A 19,695-nucleotide genomic window follows, 5' to 3' on the forward strand; every position below is an offset into this window, starting at 1 on the left:
GTGATATGTCATCCAACTCTTATGACTTCTCTGATATCCTCTCATGTGATATGTCCTGCAACTCATCCTATATAGATGTCTTCTCCGATATACTCTCATGTTATATATATATAATGCAACTCATCCTCTATGGAGGTCTTCTCTGATATCCTCTCATGTGATATGTCCTGCAACTCATCCTCTATGGATGTCTTCTCTGATATCCTCTCATGTGATATGTCCTGCAACTCTTCCTCTATGGATGTCTTCTCTGATATCCTCTCATGTGATATATCCTGCAACTATTCCTCTATGGATGACTTCTCTGATAGCCTCTCATGTAATACAGTATGTCCTCCAGCTCATCGTCTTCTCTGATAGCCACTCATGTGATATGTCATCCACCTCATCCTCTATGGATGTCTTCTCTGATAGCCTCTCATGTGATATATCCTGCAACTCATCCTCTATAGATGTCTTCTCTGATATCCTCTCATGTGATATGTCCTGCAACTCATCCTCTGTGCATGTCCTCTCTGATATCCTCTCATGTGATACAGTATGTCCTCCAGATCATCCTCTATAGATGTCTTCTCTGATATCCTCTCATGTGATATGTGATCCAACTCTTCCTCTATAGATGTCTTCTCTGATATCCTCTCATGTGATATGTCCTCCAACTCATCCTCTAGGGATGTCTTCTCTGATAGCCTCTCATGTGATATGTCCTCCAACTCATCCTCTATAGATGTCTTCTCTGATATCCTCTAATGTGATATGTCCTCCAACTCATCCTCTATGGATGACTTCTGTGATATCCTCTCATGTGATATGTCCTGCAACTCTTCCTCTATGGATGTCTTCTCTGATATCCTCTCATGTGATATGTCCTCCAACTCATCCTCTATAGATGTCTTCTCTGATATCCTCTCATGTGATATGTCCTCCAGCTCATCTTCTATGGAGGTCTTCTCTGATATCCTCTCATGTTATATGTCCTCCAACTCACCCTCTATGGATGACTTCTGTGATATCCTCTCATGTGATATATCCTGCAACTCATCCTCTATGGATGTCTTCTCTGATATCCTCTCATGTGATATGTCCTCCAACTCATCCTCTATGGAAGACTTCTGTGATATCCTCTCATGTGATATGTCCTCCAACTCATCCTCTATGGAAGACTTCTGTGATATCCTCTCATGTGATATGTCCTCCAACTCATCCTCTATTGATGACTTCTCTGATATGTCCTCCAATTCATCCTCTATGGAGGTCTTCTCTGATATCCTCTCATGTGATATGTCCTCCAACTCATCCTCTATGGATGTCTTCTCTGATATCCTCTCATGTGATATGTCCTCCAACTCATCCTCTATGGATTACTTCTGTGATATCCTCTCATGTGATATATCCTGCAACTCATCCTCTATGGATGTCTTCTCTGATATCCTCTCATGTGATATGTCCTCCAACTCATCCTCTATGGATGACTTCTGTGATATCCTCTCATGTGATATATCCTGCAACTCATCCTCTATGGATGTCTTCTCTGATATCCTCTCATGTGATATGTCCTCCAACTCATCCTCTATGGATGACTTCTGTGATATCCTCTCATGTGATATATCCTGCAACTCATCCTCTATGGATGACTTCTGTGATATCCTCTCATGTGATATATCCTCCAATTCATCCTCTATGGAGGTCTTCTCTGATAACCTCTCATGTGATATGTCCTCCAGCTCATCCTCTATTAATGACTTCTGTGATATCCTCTCAAGTGATATATCCTGCAACTCATCCTCTATGGAGGTCTTCTCTGATATCCTCTCATGTGATTATATCCTGCAACTCATCCTCTATGGATGTCTTCTGTGATATGCTCTCATGTGATATGTCATCCAACTCATCCTCTATGGATGTCTTCTCTGATATCCTCTCATGTGATATGTCATCCAACTCATCCTCTATGGATGTCTTCTCTGATATCCTCTCATGTGATATGTCCTCCAACTCATCCTCTATAGATGTCTTCTCTGATATCCTCTCATGTGATATGTCCTCCAACTCATCCTTTATAGATGTCTTCTCTGATATCCTCTCATGTGATATGTCCTCCAACTTATCCTATATGGGTGACTTCTCTGATATCCTCTCATGTGATATGTCCTCCAATTCATCCTCTATGGAGGTCTTCTCTAATAACCTCTCATGTGATATGTCCTCCAATTCATCCTCTATGGAGGTCTTCTCTAATAACCTCTCATGTGATATGTCCTCCAATTCATCCTCTATGGAGGTCTTCTCTGATAACCTCTCATGTGATATGTCCTCCAAATCATCCTTTATAGATGTCTTCTCTGATATCCTCTCATGTAATATGTCCTCCAACTCATCCTCTATAGATGTCTTCTCTGATATCCTCTCATGTGATATGTCCTCCAACTCATCCTATATGGGTGACTTCTCTGATATCCTCTCATGTGATATGTCCTCCAACTTATCCTATATGGGTGACTTTTCTGATAACCTCTCATGTGATATGTCCTCCAATTCATCCTCTATGGAGGTCTTCTCTGATATCCTCTCATGTGATATGTCCTGCATCTCATCCTCTATGGATGTCTTCTCTGATATCCTCTCATGTGATATGTCCTGCATCTCATCCTCTATGGATGTCTTCTCTGATATCCTCTCATGTGATATGTCCTCCAACTCCTCCTCTATGGATGTCTTCTCTGATATCCTCTCATGTGATATGTCCTCCAGCTCATCCTCTATGGATGTCTTCTCTGATATCCTCTCATGTGATATGTCCTCCAGCTCATCCTCTATTAATTACTTCTGTGATATCCTCTCATGTGATATATCCTGCATCTCATCCTTTATGGAGGTCTTCTCTGATATCCTCTCATGTGATTATATCCTGCAACTCATCCTCTATGGATGACTTCTCTGATATCCTCTCATGTGATATGTCCTCCAGCTCATCCTCTATAGATGTCTTCTCTGATATCCTCTCATGTGATATGTCCTCCAGCTCATCCTCTATGGATGTCTTCTCTGATATCCTCTCATGTGATATGTCCTCCAACTCATCCTCTATGGATGTCTTCTCTGATATCCTCTCATGTGATATGTCCTCCAGCTCATCCTCTATGGATGTCTTCTCTGATATCCTCTCATGTGATATGTCCTCCAGCTCATCCTCTATGGATGTCTTCTCTGATATCCTCTCATGTGATATGTCCTCCAACTCATCCTCTATGGATGTCTTCTCTGATATCCTCTCATGTGATATATCCTCCAACTTATCCTCTATGGATGTCTTCTCTGATATCCTCTCATGTGATATATCCTGCATCTCATCCTCTATGGATGTCTTCTCTGATATCCTCTCATGTGATATGTCCTCCAGCTCATCCTCTATAGATGTCTTCTCTGATATCCTCTCATGTGATATGTCCTCCAACTCATCCTCTATGGATGTCTTCTCTGATATCCTCTCATGTGATATATCCTGCATCTCATCCTCTATGGATGTCTTCTCTGATATCCTCTCATGTGATATGTCCTCCAACTCATCCTCTATAGATGTCTTCTCTGATTTCGTAATATAATATATGTCCTCCAGCTCACTCCTTATTGTTGTAATATAACTATGTTGATATTTCAGAGTGACCCGTGGAAGCACCATATCTGGAAGGGATCTCAGAGCACCATCACCAGGAAGAGAACCTTCAAAGAAGTTGCAAAGTAAGCAGGTTGTATGTTGCTGGAACTTGTGCTGTTCATACTGTAACTTGTGTAACGCATACGTGTCTTGTATGTAATCACCTGCACATGCTGCATCTTCTAGTCCTACCTTTCCTGGTTTTGTGACATAAATGCACATTGGGGTGACCATCATATTCTGCTTTGCTTTCAGTGCAGTGAAGTTCTCAGCGAAGCTGATGGGACAAGCGATGGCCCGCAGGGTAAAAGCTACAATTCTCTACGCTACAGAAACCGGTCGTTCTGAGACCTATGCCCAGAAGCTCTGCCACATATTCGCATATGCGTTTGACCCCAGGGTAAGAAGTTAGGGAACCTGGTGAGACTGAGTGGTGGGGCTGGTTCTGTCACAGAAAGGTCAGAGCGGACAGAGCGAGCTATTGCAGCCAAGTGCAGATGGGCCTCACTATTCATGCATACGGAGCGTGGCACGGCTGCCGTAATGGGGTTACAGGGAGTGTATACGTCTTACGCAGCGTGTGTTGTGTCGGCCCTCATGGGCACAGTACACCTTACCCTCTTGTGTCAGGGATTGCAGAATTGCGCCAGTGCTCTTCCATCCTTGGCATATAGTGTGACCACCCCACAGTAATGACCCCGCTCTCTGGCAGGTGATCTGTATGGACCAGTATGATACCGTCAATCTGGAGCATGAGACGCTGGTGTTGGTGGTTACTAGCACGTTTGGTAATGGGGATCCCCCAGAGAATGGTGAGGTAAGTGGCGCTACCAGCCTGACGCTGCTGCCACCCCCTGAGCTGTACCCCTGCCCGATGTCTGCTTTTCTCTCCACAGACCTTTGCCCGGGAACTGATGGAGATGACCTCTCCTAATGTCAGCGCTCTCCAGCCGGAACAACAGAAGTGAGTAGTGAGCGGGAGGACGAGGGATGTAGGAATATTGCACCCTAGGGATTAGCCCGGTAACGGCCGTGATTGTGGGATTACACCTCATCATTGTTGTCCTGTTCTTTATTGTACCAGTTCTAGTAACAGATGCGCTGATAGGTTATTACTGGTGTCATTTATATTCTGTCTACATCTCATTATTACCCTCTACATCCCGGTGGCCGGACTGGATATAGAATGTTGTGAGGGCCAATGTCGGCTCCCTGTATGATGTTAGGGCCGGTGTCGGCTCCCTGTACGATGTTAGGGCCGGTGTCTGCTCCCTGTATGATGTTAGGGCCGGTTTCGGCTCCCTGTACGATGTTAGGGCCGGTGTCTGCTCCCTGTATGATGTTAGGGCCGGTGTCTGCTCCCTGTATGATGTTAGGGCCGGTGTCGGCTCCCTGTATAATGTTAGGGCCGGTGTCGGCTCCCTGTACGATGTTAGGGCCGGTGTCTGCTCCGTGTACGATGTTAGGGCCGGTGTCGGCTCCCTGTATGATGTTGGGGCCGGTGTCGGCTCCCTGTATGATGTTAGGGCCGGTGTCGGCTCCCTGTATGATGTTAGGGCCGGTGTCGGCTCCCTGTATGATGTTAGGGCCGGTGTCGGCTCCCTGTACGATGTTAGGGCCGGTGTCTGCTCCCTGTATGATGTTAGGGCCGGTGTCTGCTCCCTGTATGATGTTAGGGCCGGTGTCGTCTCCCTGTATGATGTTAGGGCTGGTGTCGTCTCCCTGTATGATGTTAGGGCCGCTGTCTGCACCCTGTACGATGTTAGGGCCGGTGTCTGCTCCCTGTATGATGTTAGGGCCGGTGTCTGCTCCCTGTATGATGTTAGGGCCGGTGTCTGCTCCCTGTAGGATGTTAGGGCCGGTGTCTGCTCCCTGTAGGATGTTAGGGCCGGTGTCTGCTCCCTGTACGATGTTAGGGCCGGTGTCTGCTCCGTGTACGATGTTAGGGCCGGTGTCTGCTCCCTGTATGATGTTAGGGCCGGTGTCTGCTCCCTGTACGATGTTAGGGCCGGTGTCGGCTCCCTGTACGATGTTAGGGCCGGTGTCTGCTCCGTGTACGATGTTAGGGCCGGTGTCTGCTCCGTGTACGATGTTAGGGCCGGTGTCTGCTCCCTGTATGATGTTAGGGCTGGTGTCGTCTCCCTGTATGATGTTAGGGCCGCTGTCTGCACCCTGTACGATGTTAGGGCCGCTGTCTGCACCCTGTACGATGTTAGGGCCGGTGTCTGCTCCCTGTATGATGTTAGGGCCGGTGTCTGCTCCCTGTATGATGTTAGGGCCGGTGTCTGCTCCCTGTAGGATGTTAGGGCCGGTGTCTGCTCCCTGTAGGATGTTAGGGCCGGTGTCTGCTCCCTGTACGATGTTAGGGCCGGTGTCTGCTCCGTGTACGATGTTAGGGCCAGTGTCTGCTCCCTGTATGATGTTAGGGCCGGTGTCGGCTCCCTGTACGATGTTAGGGCCGGTGTCTGCTCCGTGTACAATGTTAGGGCCGGTGTCTGCTCCCTGTATGATGTTAGGGCCGGTGTCGGCTCCCTGTATGATGTTAGGGCCGGTGTCTGCTCCCTGTATGATGTTAGGGCCGGTGTCGGCTCCCTGTACGATGTTAGGGCCGGTGTCTGCACCCTGTACGATGTTAGGGCCGGTGTCGGCACCCTGTACGATGTTAGGGCCGGTGTCTGCTCCCTGTATGATGTTAGGGCCGGTGTCTGCTCCCTGTACGATGTTAGGGCCGGTGTCTGCTCCCTGTATGATGTTAGGGCCGGTGTCTGCTCCCTGTATGATGTTAGGGCCGGTGTCTGCTCCCTGTATGATGTTAGGGCCGGTGTCTGCTCCCTGTATGATGTTAGGGCCGGTGTCGGCACCCTGTATGATGTTAGGGCCGGTGTCGGCTCCCTGTATGATGTTAGGGCCGGTGTCTGCTCCCTGTATGATGTTAGGGCCGGTGTCTGCTCCCTGTATGATGTTAGGGCCGGTGTCGGCACCCTGTATGATGTTAGGGCCGGTGTCGGCACCCTGTATGATGTTAGGGCCGGTGTCGGCTCCCTGTATGATGTTAGGGCCGGTGTCTGCTCCCTGTATGATGTTAGGGCCGGTGTCGGCTCCCTGTATGATGATTGGGCCGGTGTCGGCTCCCTGTATGATGATTGGGCCGGTGTCGGCTCCCTGCATGATGTTAGGGCCGGTGTCGGCTCCCTGTACGATGTTAGGGCCGGTGTCGGCTCCCTGTACGATGTTAGGGCCGGTGTCGGCTCCCTGTATGATGTTAGGGCCGGTGTCTGCTCCCTGTACGATGTTAGGGCCGGTGTCTGCTCCGTGTACGATGTTAGGGCCGGTGTCGGCTCCCTGTATGATGATTGGGCCGGTGTCGGCTCCCTGTACGATGATTGGGCCGGTGTCGGCTCCCTGTACGATGTTAGGGCCGGTGTCGGCTCCCTGTACGATGTTAGGGCCGGTGTCGGCTCCCTGTACGATGTTAGGGCCGGTGTCTGCTCCGTGTACGATGTTAGGGCCGGGGTCTGCTCCGTGTACGATGTTAGGGCCGGTGTCTGCTCCCTGTATGATGTTAGGGCCGATGTCTGCTACCTGTATTATGTTAGGGCCGGTGTCGGCTCCCTGTATGATGTTAGGGCCGGTGTCGGCACCCTGTATGATGTTAGGGCCGGTGTCGGCTCCCTGTATGATGTTAGGGCCGGTGTCGGCTCCCTGTAAGATGTTAGGGCCGGTGTCGGCTCCCTGTACGATGTTAGGGCCGGTGTCGGCTCCGTGTACGATGTTAGGGCCGGTGTCTGCTCCCTGTACGATGTTAGGGCCGATGTCTGCTACCTGTATTATGTTAGGGCCGGTGTCGGCTCCCTGTATGATGTTAGGGCCGGTGTCGGCTCCCTGTACGATGATTGGGCCGGTGTCGGCTCCCTGTACGATGTTAGGGCCGGTGTCGGCTCCCTGTACGATGTTAGGGCCGGTGTCTGCTCCCTGTACGATGTTAGGGCCGGTGTCTGCTCCCTGTACGATGTTAGGGCCGGGGTCTGCTCCGTGTACGATGTTAGGGCCGGTGTCTGCACCCTGTATGATGTTAGGGCCGGTGTCTGCTCCCTGTACGATGTTAGGGCCGGTGTCTGCTCCCTGTACGATGTTAGGGCCGGTGTCTGCTCCCTGTACGATGTTAGGGCCGGGGTCTGCTCCGTGTACGATGTTAGGGCCGGTGTCTGCACCCTGTATGATGTTAGGGCCGGTGTCTGCTCCCTGTACGATGTTAGGGCCGGTGTCTGCTCCCTGTATGATGTTAGGGCCGGTGTCTGCTCCCTGTATGATGTTAGGGCCGGTGTCTGCTCCCTGTATGATGTTAGGGCCGGTGTCTGCTCACTGTATGATGTGAGGGCCGGTGTCTGCTCCCTGTATGATGTTAGGGCCGGTGTCTGCTCCCTGTAGGATGTTAGGGCCGGTGTCTGCTCCCTGTAGGATGTTAGGGCCGGTGTCTGCTCCCTGTATGATGTTAGGGCCGGTGTCGGCTCCCTGTATGATGTTAGGGCCGGTGTCTGCTCCCTGTAGGATGTTAGGGCCGGTGTCGGCACCCTGTATGATGTTAGGGCCGGTGTCGGCACCCTGTATGATGTTAGGGCCGGTGTCTGCTCCCTGTAGGATGTTAGGGCCGGTGTCTGCTCCCTGTATGATGTGAGGGCCGGTGTCTGCTCCCTGTATGATGTGAGGGCCGGTGTCGGCTCCCTGTATGATGTTAGGGCTGGTGTCGGCACCCTGCATGATGTTAGGGCCGGTGTCGGCACCTTGCATGATGTTAGGGCCGGGGTCTGCTCCGTGTACGATGTTAGGGCCGGTGTCTGCTCCCTGTATGATGTTAGGGCCGATGTCTGCTACCTGTATTATGTTAGGGCCGGTGTCGGCTCCCTGTATGATGTTAGGGCCGGTGTCGGCACCCTGTATGATGTTAGGGCCGGTGTCGGCTCCCTGTATGATGTTAGGGCCGGTGTCGGCTCCCTGTAAGATGTTAGGGCCGGTGTCGGCTCCCTGTACGATGTTAGGGCCGGTGTCGGCTCCGTGTACGATGTTAGGGCCGGTGTCTGCTCCCTGTACGATGTTAGGGCCGATGTCTGCTACCTGTATTATGTTAGGGCCGGTGTCGGCTCCCTGTATGATGTTAGGGCCGGTGTCGGCTCCCTGTACGATGATTGGGCCGGTGTCGGCTCCCTGTACGATGTTAGGGCCGGTGTCGGCTCCCTGTACGATGTTAGGGCCGGTGTCTGCTCCCTGTACGATGTTAGGGCCGGTGTCTGCTCCCTGTACGATGTTAGGGCCGGGGTCTGCTCCGTGTACGATGTTAGGGCCGGTGTCTGCACCCTGTATGATGTTAGGGCCGGTGTCTGCTCCCTGTACGATGTTAGGGCCGGTGTCTGCTCCCTGTACGATGTTAGGGCCGGTGTCTGCTCCCTGTACGATGTTAGGGCCGGGGTCTGCTCCGTGTACGATGTTAGGGCCGGTGTCTGCACCCTGTATGATGTTAGGGCCGGTGTCTGCTCCCTGTACGATGTTAGGGCCGGTGTCTGCTCCCTGTATGATGTTAGGGCCGGTGTCTGCTCCCTGTAGGATGTTAGGGCCGGTGTCTGCTCCCTGTAGGATGTTAGGGCCGGTGTCTGCTCCCTGTACGATGTTAGGGCCGGTGTCTGCTCCGTGTACGATGTTAGGGCCAGTGTCTGCTCCCTGTATGATGTTAGGGCCGGTGTCGGCTCCCTGTACGATGTTAGGGCCGGTGTCTGCTCCGTGTACAATGTTAGGGCCGGTGTCTGCTCCCTGTATGATGTTAGGGCCGGTGTCGGCTCCCTGTATGATGTTAGGGCCGGTGTCTGCTCCCTGTATGATGTTAGGGCCGGTGTCGGCTCCCTGTACGATGTTAGGGCCGGTGTCTGCACCCTGTACGATGTTAGGGCCGGTGTCGGCACCCTGTACGATGTTAGGGCCGGTGTCTGCTCCCTGTATGATGTTAGGGCCGGTGTCTGCTCCCTGTACGATGTTAGGGCCGGTGTCTGCTCCCTGTATGATGTTAGGGCCGGTGTCTGCTCCCTGTATGATGTTAGGGCCGGTGTCTGCTCCCTGTATGATGTTAGGGCCGGTGTCTGCTCCCTGTATGATGTTAGGGCCGGTGTCGGCACCCTGTATGATGTTAGGGCCGGTGTCGGCTCCCTGTATGATGTTAGGGCCGGTGTCTGCTCCCTGTATGATGTTAGGGCCGGTGTCTGCTCCCTGTATGATGTTAGGGCCGGTGTCGGCACCCTGTATGATGTTAGGGCCGGTGTCGGCACCCTGTATGATGTTAGGGCCGGTGTCGGCTCCCTGTATGATGTTAGGGCCGGTGTCTGCTCCCTGTATGATGTTAGGGCCGGTGTCGGCTCCCTGTATGATGATTGGGCCGGTGTCGGCTCCCTGTATGATGATTGGGCCGGTGTCGGCTCCCTGCATGATGTTAGGGCCGGTGTCGGCTCCCTGTACGATGTTAGGGCCGGTGTCGGCTCCCTGTACGATGTTAGGGCCGGTGTCGGCTCCCTGTATGATGTTAGGGCCGGTGTCTGCTCCCTGTACGATGTTAGGGCCGGTGTCTGCTCCGTGTACGATGTTAGGGCCGGTGTCGGCTCCCTGTATGATGATTGGGCCGGTGTCGGCTCCCTGTACGATGATTGGGCCGGTGTCGGCTCCCTGTACGATGTTAGGGCCGGTGTCGGCTCCCTGTACGATGTTAGGGCCGGTGTCGGCTCCCTGTACGATGTTAGGGCCGGTGTCTGCTCCGTGTACGATGTTAGGGCCGGGGTCTGCTCCGTGTACGATGTTAGGGCCGGTGTCTGCTCCCTGTATGATGTTAGGGCCGATGTCTGCTACCTGTATTATGTTAGGGCCGGTGTCGGCTCCCTGTATGATGTTAGGGCCGGTGTCGGCACCCTGTATGATGTTAGGGCCGGTGTCGGCTCCCTGTATGATGTTAGGGCCGGTGTCGGCTCCCTGTAAGATGTTAGGGCCGGTGTCGGCTCCCTGTACGATGTTAGGGCCGGTGTCGGCTCCGTGTACGATGTTAGGGCCGGTGTCTGCTCCCTGTACGATGTTAGGGCCGATGTCTGCTACCTGTATTATGTTAGGGCCGGTGTCGGCTCCCTGTATGATGTTAGGGCCGGTGTCGGCTCCCTGTACGATGATTGGGCCGGTGTCGGCTCCCTGTACGATGTTAGGGCCGGTGTCGGCTCCCTGTACGATGTTAGGGCCGGTGTCTGCTCCCTGTACGATGTTAGGGCCGGTGTCTGCTCCCTGTACGATGTTAGGGCCGGGGTCTGCTCCGTGTACGATGTTAGGGCCGGTGTCTGCACCCTGTATGATGTTAGGGCCGGTGTCTGCTCCCTGTACGATGTTAGGGCCGGTGTCTGCTCCCTGTACGATGTTAGGGCCGGTGTCTGCTCCCTGTACGATGTTAGGGCCGGGGTCTGCTCCGTGTACGATGTTAGGGCCGGTGTCTGCACCCTGTATGATGTTAGGGCCGGTGTCTGCTCCCTGTACGATGTTAGGGCCGGTGTCTGCTCCCTGTATGATGTTAGGGCCGGTGTCTGCTCCCTGTATGATGTTAGGGCCGGTGTCTGCTCCCTGTATGATGTTAGGGCCGGTGTCTGCTCACTGTATGATGTGAGGGCCGGTGTCTGCTCCCTGTATGATGTTAGGGCCGGTGTCTGCTCCCTGTAGGATGTTAGGGCCGGTGTCTGCTCCCTGTAGGATGTTAGGGCCGGTGTCTGCTCCCTGTATGATGTTAGGGCCGGTGTCGGCTCCCTGTATGATGTTAGGGCCGGTGTCTGCTCCCTGTAGGATGTTAGGGCCGGTGTCGGCACCCTGTATGATGTTAGGGCCGGTGTCGGCACCCTGTATGATGTTAGGGCCGGTGTCTGCTCCCTGTAGGATGTTAGGGCCGGTGTCTGCTCCCTGTATGATGTGAGGGCCGGTGTCTGCTCCCTGTATGATGTGAGGGCCGGTGTCGGCTCCCTGTATGATGTTAGGGCTGGTGTCGGCACCCTGCATGATGTTAGGGCCGGTGTCGGCACCTTGCATGATGTTAGGGCCGGTGTCGGCACCCTGTATGATGTTAGGGCCGGTGTCGGCACCCTGTATGATGTTAGGGCCGGTGTCGGCTCCCTGTATGATATAAGTGCACCCTAAATACTCCTAGGTAGATTGCTCCCCGACTTCTCTCTTTTCTAGTCTCCTATAACCCCAACATTTCCCATGAACACTTTCTGGTTTTTACATTTTCTGTAGTATTTGTTTCTGTATGTTACCGACATCCCGCTATTGTCTGACACTTCAAAGCCTCCGACCATAGGAAAGAAGAGAGATTAACCGGCAGCATTAATATTCGTCACAGATGCTCCCTGCCCACGTCACAATCTGTGTCCTCCTGGGGATGGCTGTTTCCTCCAACTACTCACACAATCGTCATACAGTGTATTGCAGAATCACTAGCGCTAAGGTCACTCCTAGAGACCGCACCGGCCCTAATATCGCTCATGGAGACGGCACCTGCCCTAATATCGCTCATGGAGACGGCACCGGCCCTAATATCGCTCATGGAGACAGCACCGGCCCTAATATCGCTCATGGACACAGCATCGGCCCTAATATCGCTCATGGAGACGGCACCGGCCCTAATATCGCTCATGGACAAAGCACCGGCCCTAATATCGCTCATGGAGACGGCACCGGCCCTAATATCGCTCATGGAGACGGCACCGGCCCTAATATCGCTCATGGAGACGGCACCGGCCCTAATATCGCTCATGGAGACGGCACCGGCCCTAATATCGCTCATGGAGACGGCACCGGCCCTAATATCGCTCATGGAGACGGCACCGGCCCTAATATCGCTCATGGAGACGGCACCGGCCCTAATATCGCTCATGGAGACGGCACCGGCCCTAATATCGCTCATGGAGACGGCACCGGCCCTAATATCGCTCATGGAGACGGCACCGGCCCTAATATCGCTCATGGAGACGGCACCGGCCCTAATATCGCTCATGGAGACGGCACCGGCCCTAATATCGCTCATGGAGACGGCACCGGCCCTAATATCGTTCATGGAGACGGCACCGGCCCTAATATCGTTCATGGAGACGGCACCGGCCCTAATATCGCTCATGGAGGTGCTCCTCACCTCTATGGGGGGGGGGGGGGGAGTTAACTGTATTGCTCTTGGGCAGCCATTAGATAGCAGCCCACAGATCATTTCAAGTGTTGCTTGGTTCCAGAGCGCACATTACAATATGATCGTTTTATTGGGCTTGTAACTAGTTATTAAACTAGGACACATTGAGAATAAATGCCGACTTATTGTATGATATGAGGTACCCGTAACCTCTGTATGTATACAACCAGTATATCGCTTTCCTCTGACCATTGTTCCCACTTCCACCATTGTAGAAGCTACAAGACCCGTTTCAATAGTGTTTCCCAGACCGACCTTCTCGTCACCACCTGGAAGAATAAACGTAAGGAATCGAGTAATACGGACAGCGCCGGGCCCCTGGGCACACTCAGGTACTGTACCGCCCATTGGCACTGGTTATGCCGACACTTTGTGGTTCTGCAGCTGCTGGGAACCAGAATTATTTGATCCAATGTTTTCCTGTCAGACCCAGTATATAGCGGAGTCCTGGCCAGAGCTCAGGGTGGGAAGCCTTCTTCTCCCTCCGTTGTCACCCTGTCTCACTTCCAGGTTCTCTGTCTTTGGCCTCGGCTCCCGAGCGTACCCTCATTTCTGCGCCTTTGGACATGCAGTGGACACGCGGCTGGAGGAACTTGGAGGGGAACGTATCCTGGAAATGGGAGAAGGGGACGAACTCTGTGGTCAGGAGGACTCATTCCGTGCTTGGGCCAAGACTGTATTCAAGGTGGGCACTCAGAGAACGTCATCTCCCAATCCAGGAGCAAGGTCTGGTTCCAACATTCATAGTTGGGGTAATGCCAGTTGTGGGTTCTATGCTGTGTGCAGAGAAATTACGCCTGGTCTTATGTACATACATGTGGTGAACAGCTTCTGGGCACTCGGAAACGCCTCCTGCGTGCGCTATTGATCTCATTCGTGCATTCTGGGAGCTGGTTCTGAGGTTATGGTTCAACAATGTCTAGGTCACCTAATAATGGTCGAAATATGCCCTAGGTCGACAATGACAAAGTCGATACAATCTTAACCCTTTAAGTGCCTCTGTGAGAGATGTTCAAGATATCTGCTAACAATGCCAGCGTCACTCACATTTGCTATATAAAGTCATGTAAAAGATTATGTTTAAAAATAAATATTTCTTCTATAAGGTGACCTCACAGATCCTTACGGTGACCTCACAGATCCTTACGGTGACCTCACAGGTCCTTACGGTGACCTCACAGGTCATTATGAGGAATAAAAGTTTTACTTGGGCAATTTTCACACCTATTTTAACAAACTCACTTGACACTTAAAGGGTTCAAGCCGACACGTCCATGTCCACAAGTTTTTCTGTTAGTTTGGTGTCTGTGTTGACATATGTCGACATCAACCCCTAATAAAAGCAAAACTTGTTGACCTTTTGCCTGTCAACCATGCCCATGTCAACTGTAAGCTTGTGTCGACATTCTGTCATTGTCGACCATTCTAATTGTATGGACCGGGCAATGGGTGCGATTCAGAGGCGCTCAGTGCGGGACGAATTCGCTACCTTGGCCGATTGTTGGGCAACCCCAGGTAGGGAACGCTCGCCGGGACATTCGCTGGAGGATGGGCTGATGTATCCCTGGGAACGCAGATGAGTGGAACATCGACTGATTCGTCCTCTGGGCGGCCGCGGGCGTACACAGCTATCTCACGCTAGTGTGGGGATTCGGTCGGCGAGGGGGGGGGGGCGTTCGGCATGGGGCTAGGCAGCGGTTATACGATATATACAGTATATGAATCAGGCCCAATGTACAAAGAAGGGATGTCCTGGAAAATCGTGACATATAAGACCTAATTCAGCTTCAATAAACCCCTGTAAAGTTGCTCCCCGCGATTGCAGCAATGCGGACATGCGATCACATCGCATTCCTGAGGGCAGGTGCTGGCCCGCCAGGTTTTGGTGCGCAGCGGTGGCTAGACATCACACACAGATTGCGATCGCTGCTGAATCGGACCCCTGGTCCCGGTCTGACCGGTGGATGATCGTTTGCCGGTGGCCTTTACAGCAGGGAGGGTCTGTGCCGGGCCTGGCCGGGTAAACACGGCCTGGCCCCTCTATCGGAATCACTTTCCTTTCCTGCTGCTGAGAGGGGGAAATGGAGGCTGATAAGAAGGGAGGGGGCTTGTCCTCTCCCTAATGCCACCTGCCACCTCTCCCTCACACCGCGTCATTAACGCGGTCACTGCCAACACAAAGGCGACAGAAAGGCAGGAAAGCAAAGGAGTTTCCCTGTGGCTTAAATCCGTTACTTTCATGCTACTTTCTGGGATGTGTTTGTTTTTATTAGCGTTAACTGTTTCGTTGCCAGAATGATTGCGACCACGTGTCGCTCATTGTTCTCTCATCTCCCAGGCTGCCTGCGACACCTTCTGCGTTGGAGACGACACAGACTTAAATATTCACGACTTCTTCAAAGCTAAAGGCAGCTACCAGAGGTCCATGTACAGGATGTCCATCCAAGCCTCATCTCCTGACCTCGTTACTGGTATCCACTAACTCTACATCCAATCAGATCATGCCGCTTCATAACGTGCCCCGCCACATCACTATTATCTGCTGCCTCTTGTGGGAAATATTGCACTTACTAAAGCTGTTGTTCTGCAGCCGACTGCAGCACAACAGGTTTAGTAAGTGCAATATTTCCCTCAAGAGGCAGGTGGCAGATTTTATTGGGGGAGGGGGTTGCTAGGTAAACTCTGCCACTGGTACCATTTATGAAAAGAATTAGCTAATTACATACATCTCCTTTATGGGCGTCTTATGGATTACTTCCTATAACCTGACGATTCCTTCACTTACTAGAATGTTCCCAATCTCATACACACAGTTACCACAACATTTATCTGCAGTCTCACATCTCTCGCCTGGCTTACTGCTACCACCTACGATTGGCCTTTCCTTAACCCATCTATCCCTGATTCATGTATAATATTTTATATTCATTTTAATATTTAAATGTTACCTTTTCTTAGGGCTTTCTCAAGTGCACAAACGGAAAGTCTATGAGACAACATTCATTTCCAAGGAGAACCTACAAAGTGAAAAATCCAGGTGAGCATCTTCACCTGAGGAACAGGACAGTTACCTAAGGAACCATGTAGAGTAGGAAGGTTACCTGAGGAGCCATGCACCATAACATACTGTAGAGCAGGAAGGTTACCTGAGGAGCCATGTACCATAACTTACTGTAGAGCAGGATGGTTAGCTGAGGAGCCATGTACCCTAACATACTGTAGAGCAGGAACATTACCTGAGGAGCCATGTACCATAACATAAAGCAGTAAGGTTATCTGAGGAACCATGTACCATGAAATACTGTAGAGCAGGAAGGTTACCTGAGGAGCCATGTACCCTAACATACTGTAGATCAGGAACATTACCTGAGGAGCCATGTACCATAACATACTGTAGAGCAGGACGGTTACCTGAGGAGCCATGTACCATAACATACTGTAGAGCAGGAAGGTTACCTGAGGAGCCATGTACCCTAACATACTGTAGAGCAGGAACATTACCTGAGGTGCCATGTACCATAACATACTGTAGAGCAGGAAGGTTAGCTGAGGAGCCATGTACCCTAACATACTGTAGAGCAGGAACATTACCTGAGGAACCATATACCATGACATGAAGCAGGAAGGTTATCTGAGGAACCATGTCCATGTACCATGACATACTGTAGAGCAGGAAGGTTATCTGAGGAGCCATGTACCCCAACATACTGTAGAGAAAGAAGGTTACCTGAGGTACCATATACCATGACATAGTGTAGAGCTGGATGGTTACCTGAGGAGCCATGTACCATGACATAGTGTAGAGCAGGACAGTTACCTGAGGAACCATATACCATGACATACTGTTGAGCAGGAAGGTTACCTGAGGTACCATGTACCATGACATACTGTAGAGCAGGACAGTTACCTGAGGAACCATATACCATGACATACTGTTGAGCAGGAAGGTTACCTGAGGAGCCATGCACCATGACATACTGTAGAGCAGGACGGTTACCTGAGGAACCATATACCATGACATACTGTAGAGCAGGACAGTTACCTGAGGAACCATGTACCATGACATACTGTAGAGCAGGAAGGTTACCTGAGGATCCATGCACCATGACATAAAGCAGGAAGGTTATCTGAGGAACCGTGTACCATACCATACTGCAGAGCAGGACAGTTACCCGAGAAACCATATACCATGCTATACTGTACAGCAGGATGGTTACCCGAGGAACCATGTACCATGACAAGGCAGGACGGTTACCTGAAGAACCATGTATAATGACATACTGTAGAACAGGACAGTTACCTGATGAGCCATGTACCATGACAAGGCAGGACGGTTACCTGAGAAACCATGTATAATGACATACTGTAGAGCAGGACAGTTACATGACGAGCCATGTACCATGACATAAAGCTTGATGAAAATCCCCTGGTTATCTGAGGAACCATGTACCATGAAATACTGTAGAGCAGGAAGGTTACCTGAGGAGCCATGTACCATAACTTACTGTAGAGCAGGATGGTTAGCTGAGGAGCCATGTACCCTAACATACTGTAGAGCAGGAACATTACCTGAGGAGCCATGTACCATGACATAAAGCAGGAAGGTTATCTGAGGAACCATGTACCATGAAATACTGTAGAGCAGGAAGGTTACCTGAGGAGCCATGTACCCTAACATACTGTAGAGCAGGAACATTACCTGAGGTGCCATGTACCATAACATACTGTAGAGCAGGACGGTTACCTGAGGAGCCATGTACCATAACATACTGTAGAGCAGGAAGGTTACCTGAGGAGCCATGTACCTTAACATACTGTAGAGCAGGAACATTACCTGAGGTGCCATGTACCATAACATACTGTAGAGCAGGAAGGTTAGCTGAGGAGCCATGTACCATCACTTACTGTAGAGCAGGACGGTTAGCTGAGGAGCCATGTACCCTAACATACTGTAGAGCAGGAACATTACCTGAGGAACCATATACCATGACATAAAGCAGGAAGGTTATCTGAGGAACCATGTACCATGACATACTGTAGAGCAGGAAGGTTATCTGAGGAGCCATGTACCCCAACATACTGTAGAGCAAGAAGGTTACCTGAGGTACCATATACCATGACATAGTGTAGAGCAGGATGGTTACCTGAGGAGCCATGTACCATGACATAGTGTAGAGCAGGACAGTTACCTGAGGAACCATATATCATGACATACTGTTGAGCAGGAAGGTTACCTGAGGTACCATGTACAATGACATACTGTAGAGCAGGACAGTTACCTGAGGAACCATATACCATGACATACTGTTGAGCAGGAAGGTTACCTGAGGAGCCATGCACCATGACTAACTGTAGAGCAGGACGGTTACCTGAGGAACCATATACCATGACATACTGTAGAGCAGGACAGTTACCTGAGGAACCATGTACCATGACATACTGTTGAGCAGGAAGGTTACCTGAGGATCCATGCACCATGACATAAAGCAGGAAGGTTATCTGAGGAACCGTGTACCATACCATACTGCAGAGCAGGACAGTTACCCGAGGAACCATATACCATGCTATACTGTACAGCAGGATGGTTACCCGAGGAACCATGTACCATGACAAGGCAGGACGGTTACCTGAAGAACCATGTATAATGACATACTGTAGAACAGGACATTTACCTGATGAGCCATGTACCATGACAAGGCAGGACGGTTACCTGAGAAACAATGTATAATGACATACTGTAGAGCAGGACAGTTACATGACGAGCCATGTACCATGACATAAAGCTTGATGAAAATCCCCTTTGTATAGAAAATGACATGACATACTGTAGAGCAGGACGGTTACCTGAGGAGCCATGTACCATGACATACTGTAGAGCAGGACGGTTACCTGAGGAACCATATATGGTACATGGCTCCTCAGGTAACCTTCCGGCTTTATGTCATGGTATATGATATACCATGACATAAAGCCGGAAGGTTACCTGATGAGCCATGTACCATACCATACTGCAGATCAGGACGGTTACCAGAGGAACCATATACCATGCTATACTGTAGAGCAGGATGGTTACCCGAGGAACCATGTACCATGACAAGGCAGGATGGTTACCTGCGGAACCATGTACCATGACATACTATAGAGCAGGACGGTTACCTGACATACTGTAAAGCAGGACAGTTACCTGACGAGCCATGTACCATGACAAGGCAGGACGGTTACATGAGGAGCCATGTACCATGACATACTATAGAGCAGGACGGTTACCTGAAGAACCATGTACCATGACATACTATAGAGCAGGATGGTTACCTGAGGAGCCATGTACCATGACATACTGTAGAGCAGGACGGTTACCTGAGGAGCCATGTACCATGACATACTATAGAGCAGGACGGTTACCTGAAGAACCATGTACCATGACATACTATAGAGCAGGACGGTTACCTGAGGAGCCATGTACCATGACATACTGTAGAGCAGGACGGTTACATGACGAGCCATGTACCATGACATACTGTAGAGCAGGACGGTTACCTGAAGAACCATGTATAATGGCATACTATAGAGCAGGACGGTTACCTGAGGAGCCATGTACCATGACATACTGTAGAGCAGGACGGTTACCTGAGGAGCCATGTACCATGACATACTATAGAGCAGGACGGTTACCTGAAGAACCATGTACCATGACATACTATAGAGCAGGATGGTTACCTGAGGAGCCATGTACCATGACATACTGTAGAGCAGGACGGTTACCTGAGGAGCCATGTACCATGACATACTATAGAGCAGG

General features: G+C 51.0%; 1 protein-coding gene across 1 annotated transcript in view; it reads left to right on the plus strand.

The window, feature by feature from the left end:
* NOS3 (nitric oxide synthase 3) overlaps nt 1-19,695 on the plus strand; it is a 119,464-nt gene that overhangs the window by 86,804 nt on the left and 12,965 nt on the right. The window contains exons 11-18 of the mRNA XM_083186549.1: nt 3,659-3,738; nt 3,911-4,055; nt 4,368-4,472; nt 4,552-4,619; nt 13,112-13,228; nt 13,407-13,581; nt 15,235-15,367; nt 15,855-15,933. Of these exons, the coding sequence (XP_083042675.1) occupies nt 3,659-3,738; nt 3,911-4,055; nt 4,368-4,472; nt 4,552-4,619; nt 13,112-13,228; nt 13,407-13,581; nt 15,235-15,367; nt 15,855-15,933 (902 nt within the window). The remainder of the gene's footprint in view (nt 1-3,658; nt 3,739-3,910; nt 4,056-4,367; nt 4,473-4,551; nt 4,620-13,111; nt 13,229-13,406; nt 13,582-15,234; nt 15,368-15,854; nt 15,934-19,695) is intronic.

Source organism: Crinia signifera, chromosome 5 (genome assembly GCF_055691185.1).
Source record: "Crinia signifera chromosome 5, ASM5569118v1, whole genome shotgun sequence".
NCBI classification, from domain to species: domain Eukaryota; kingdom Metazoa; phylum Chordata; class Amphibia; order Anura; family Myobatrachidae; genus Crinia; species Crinia signifera.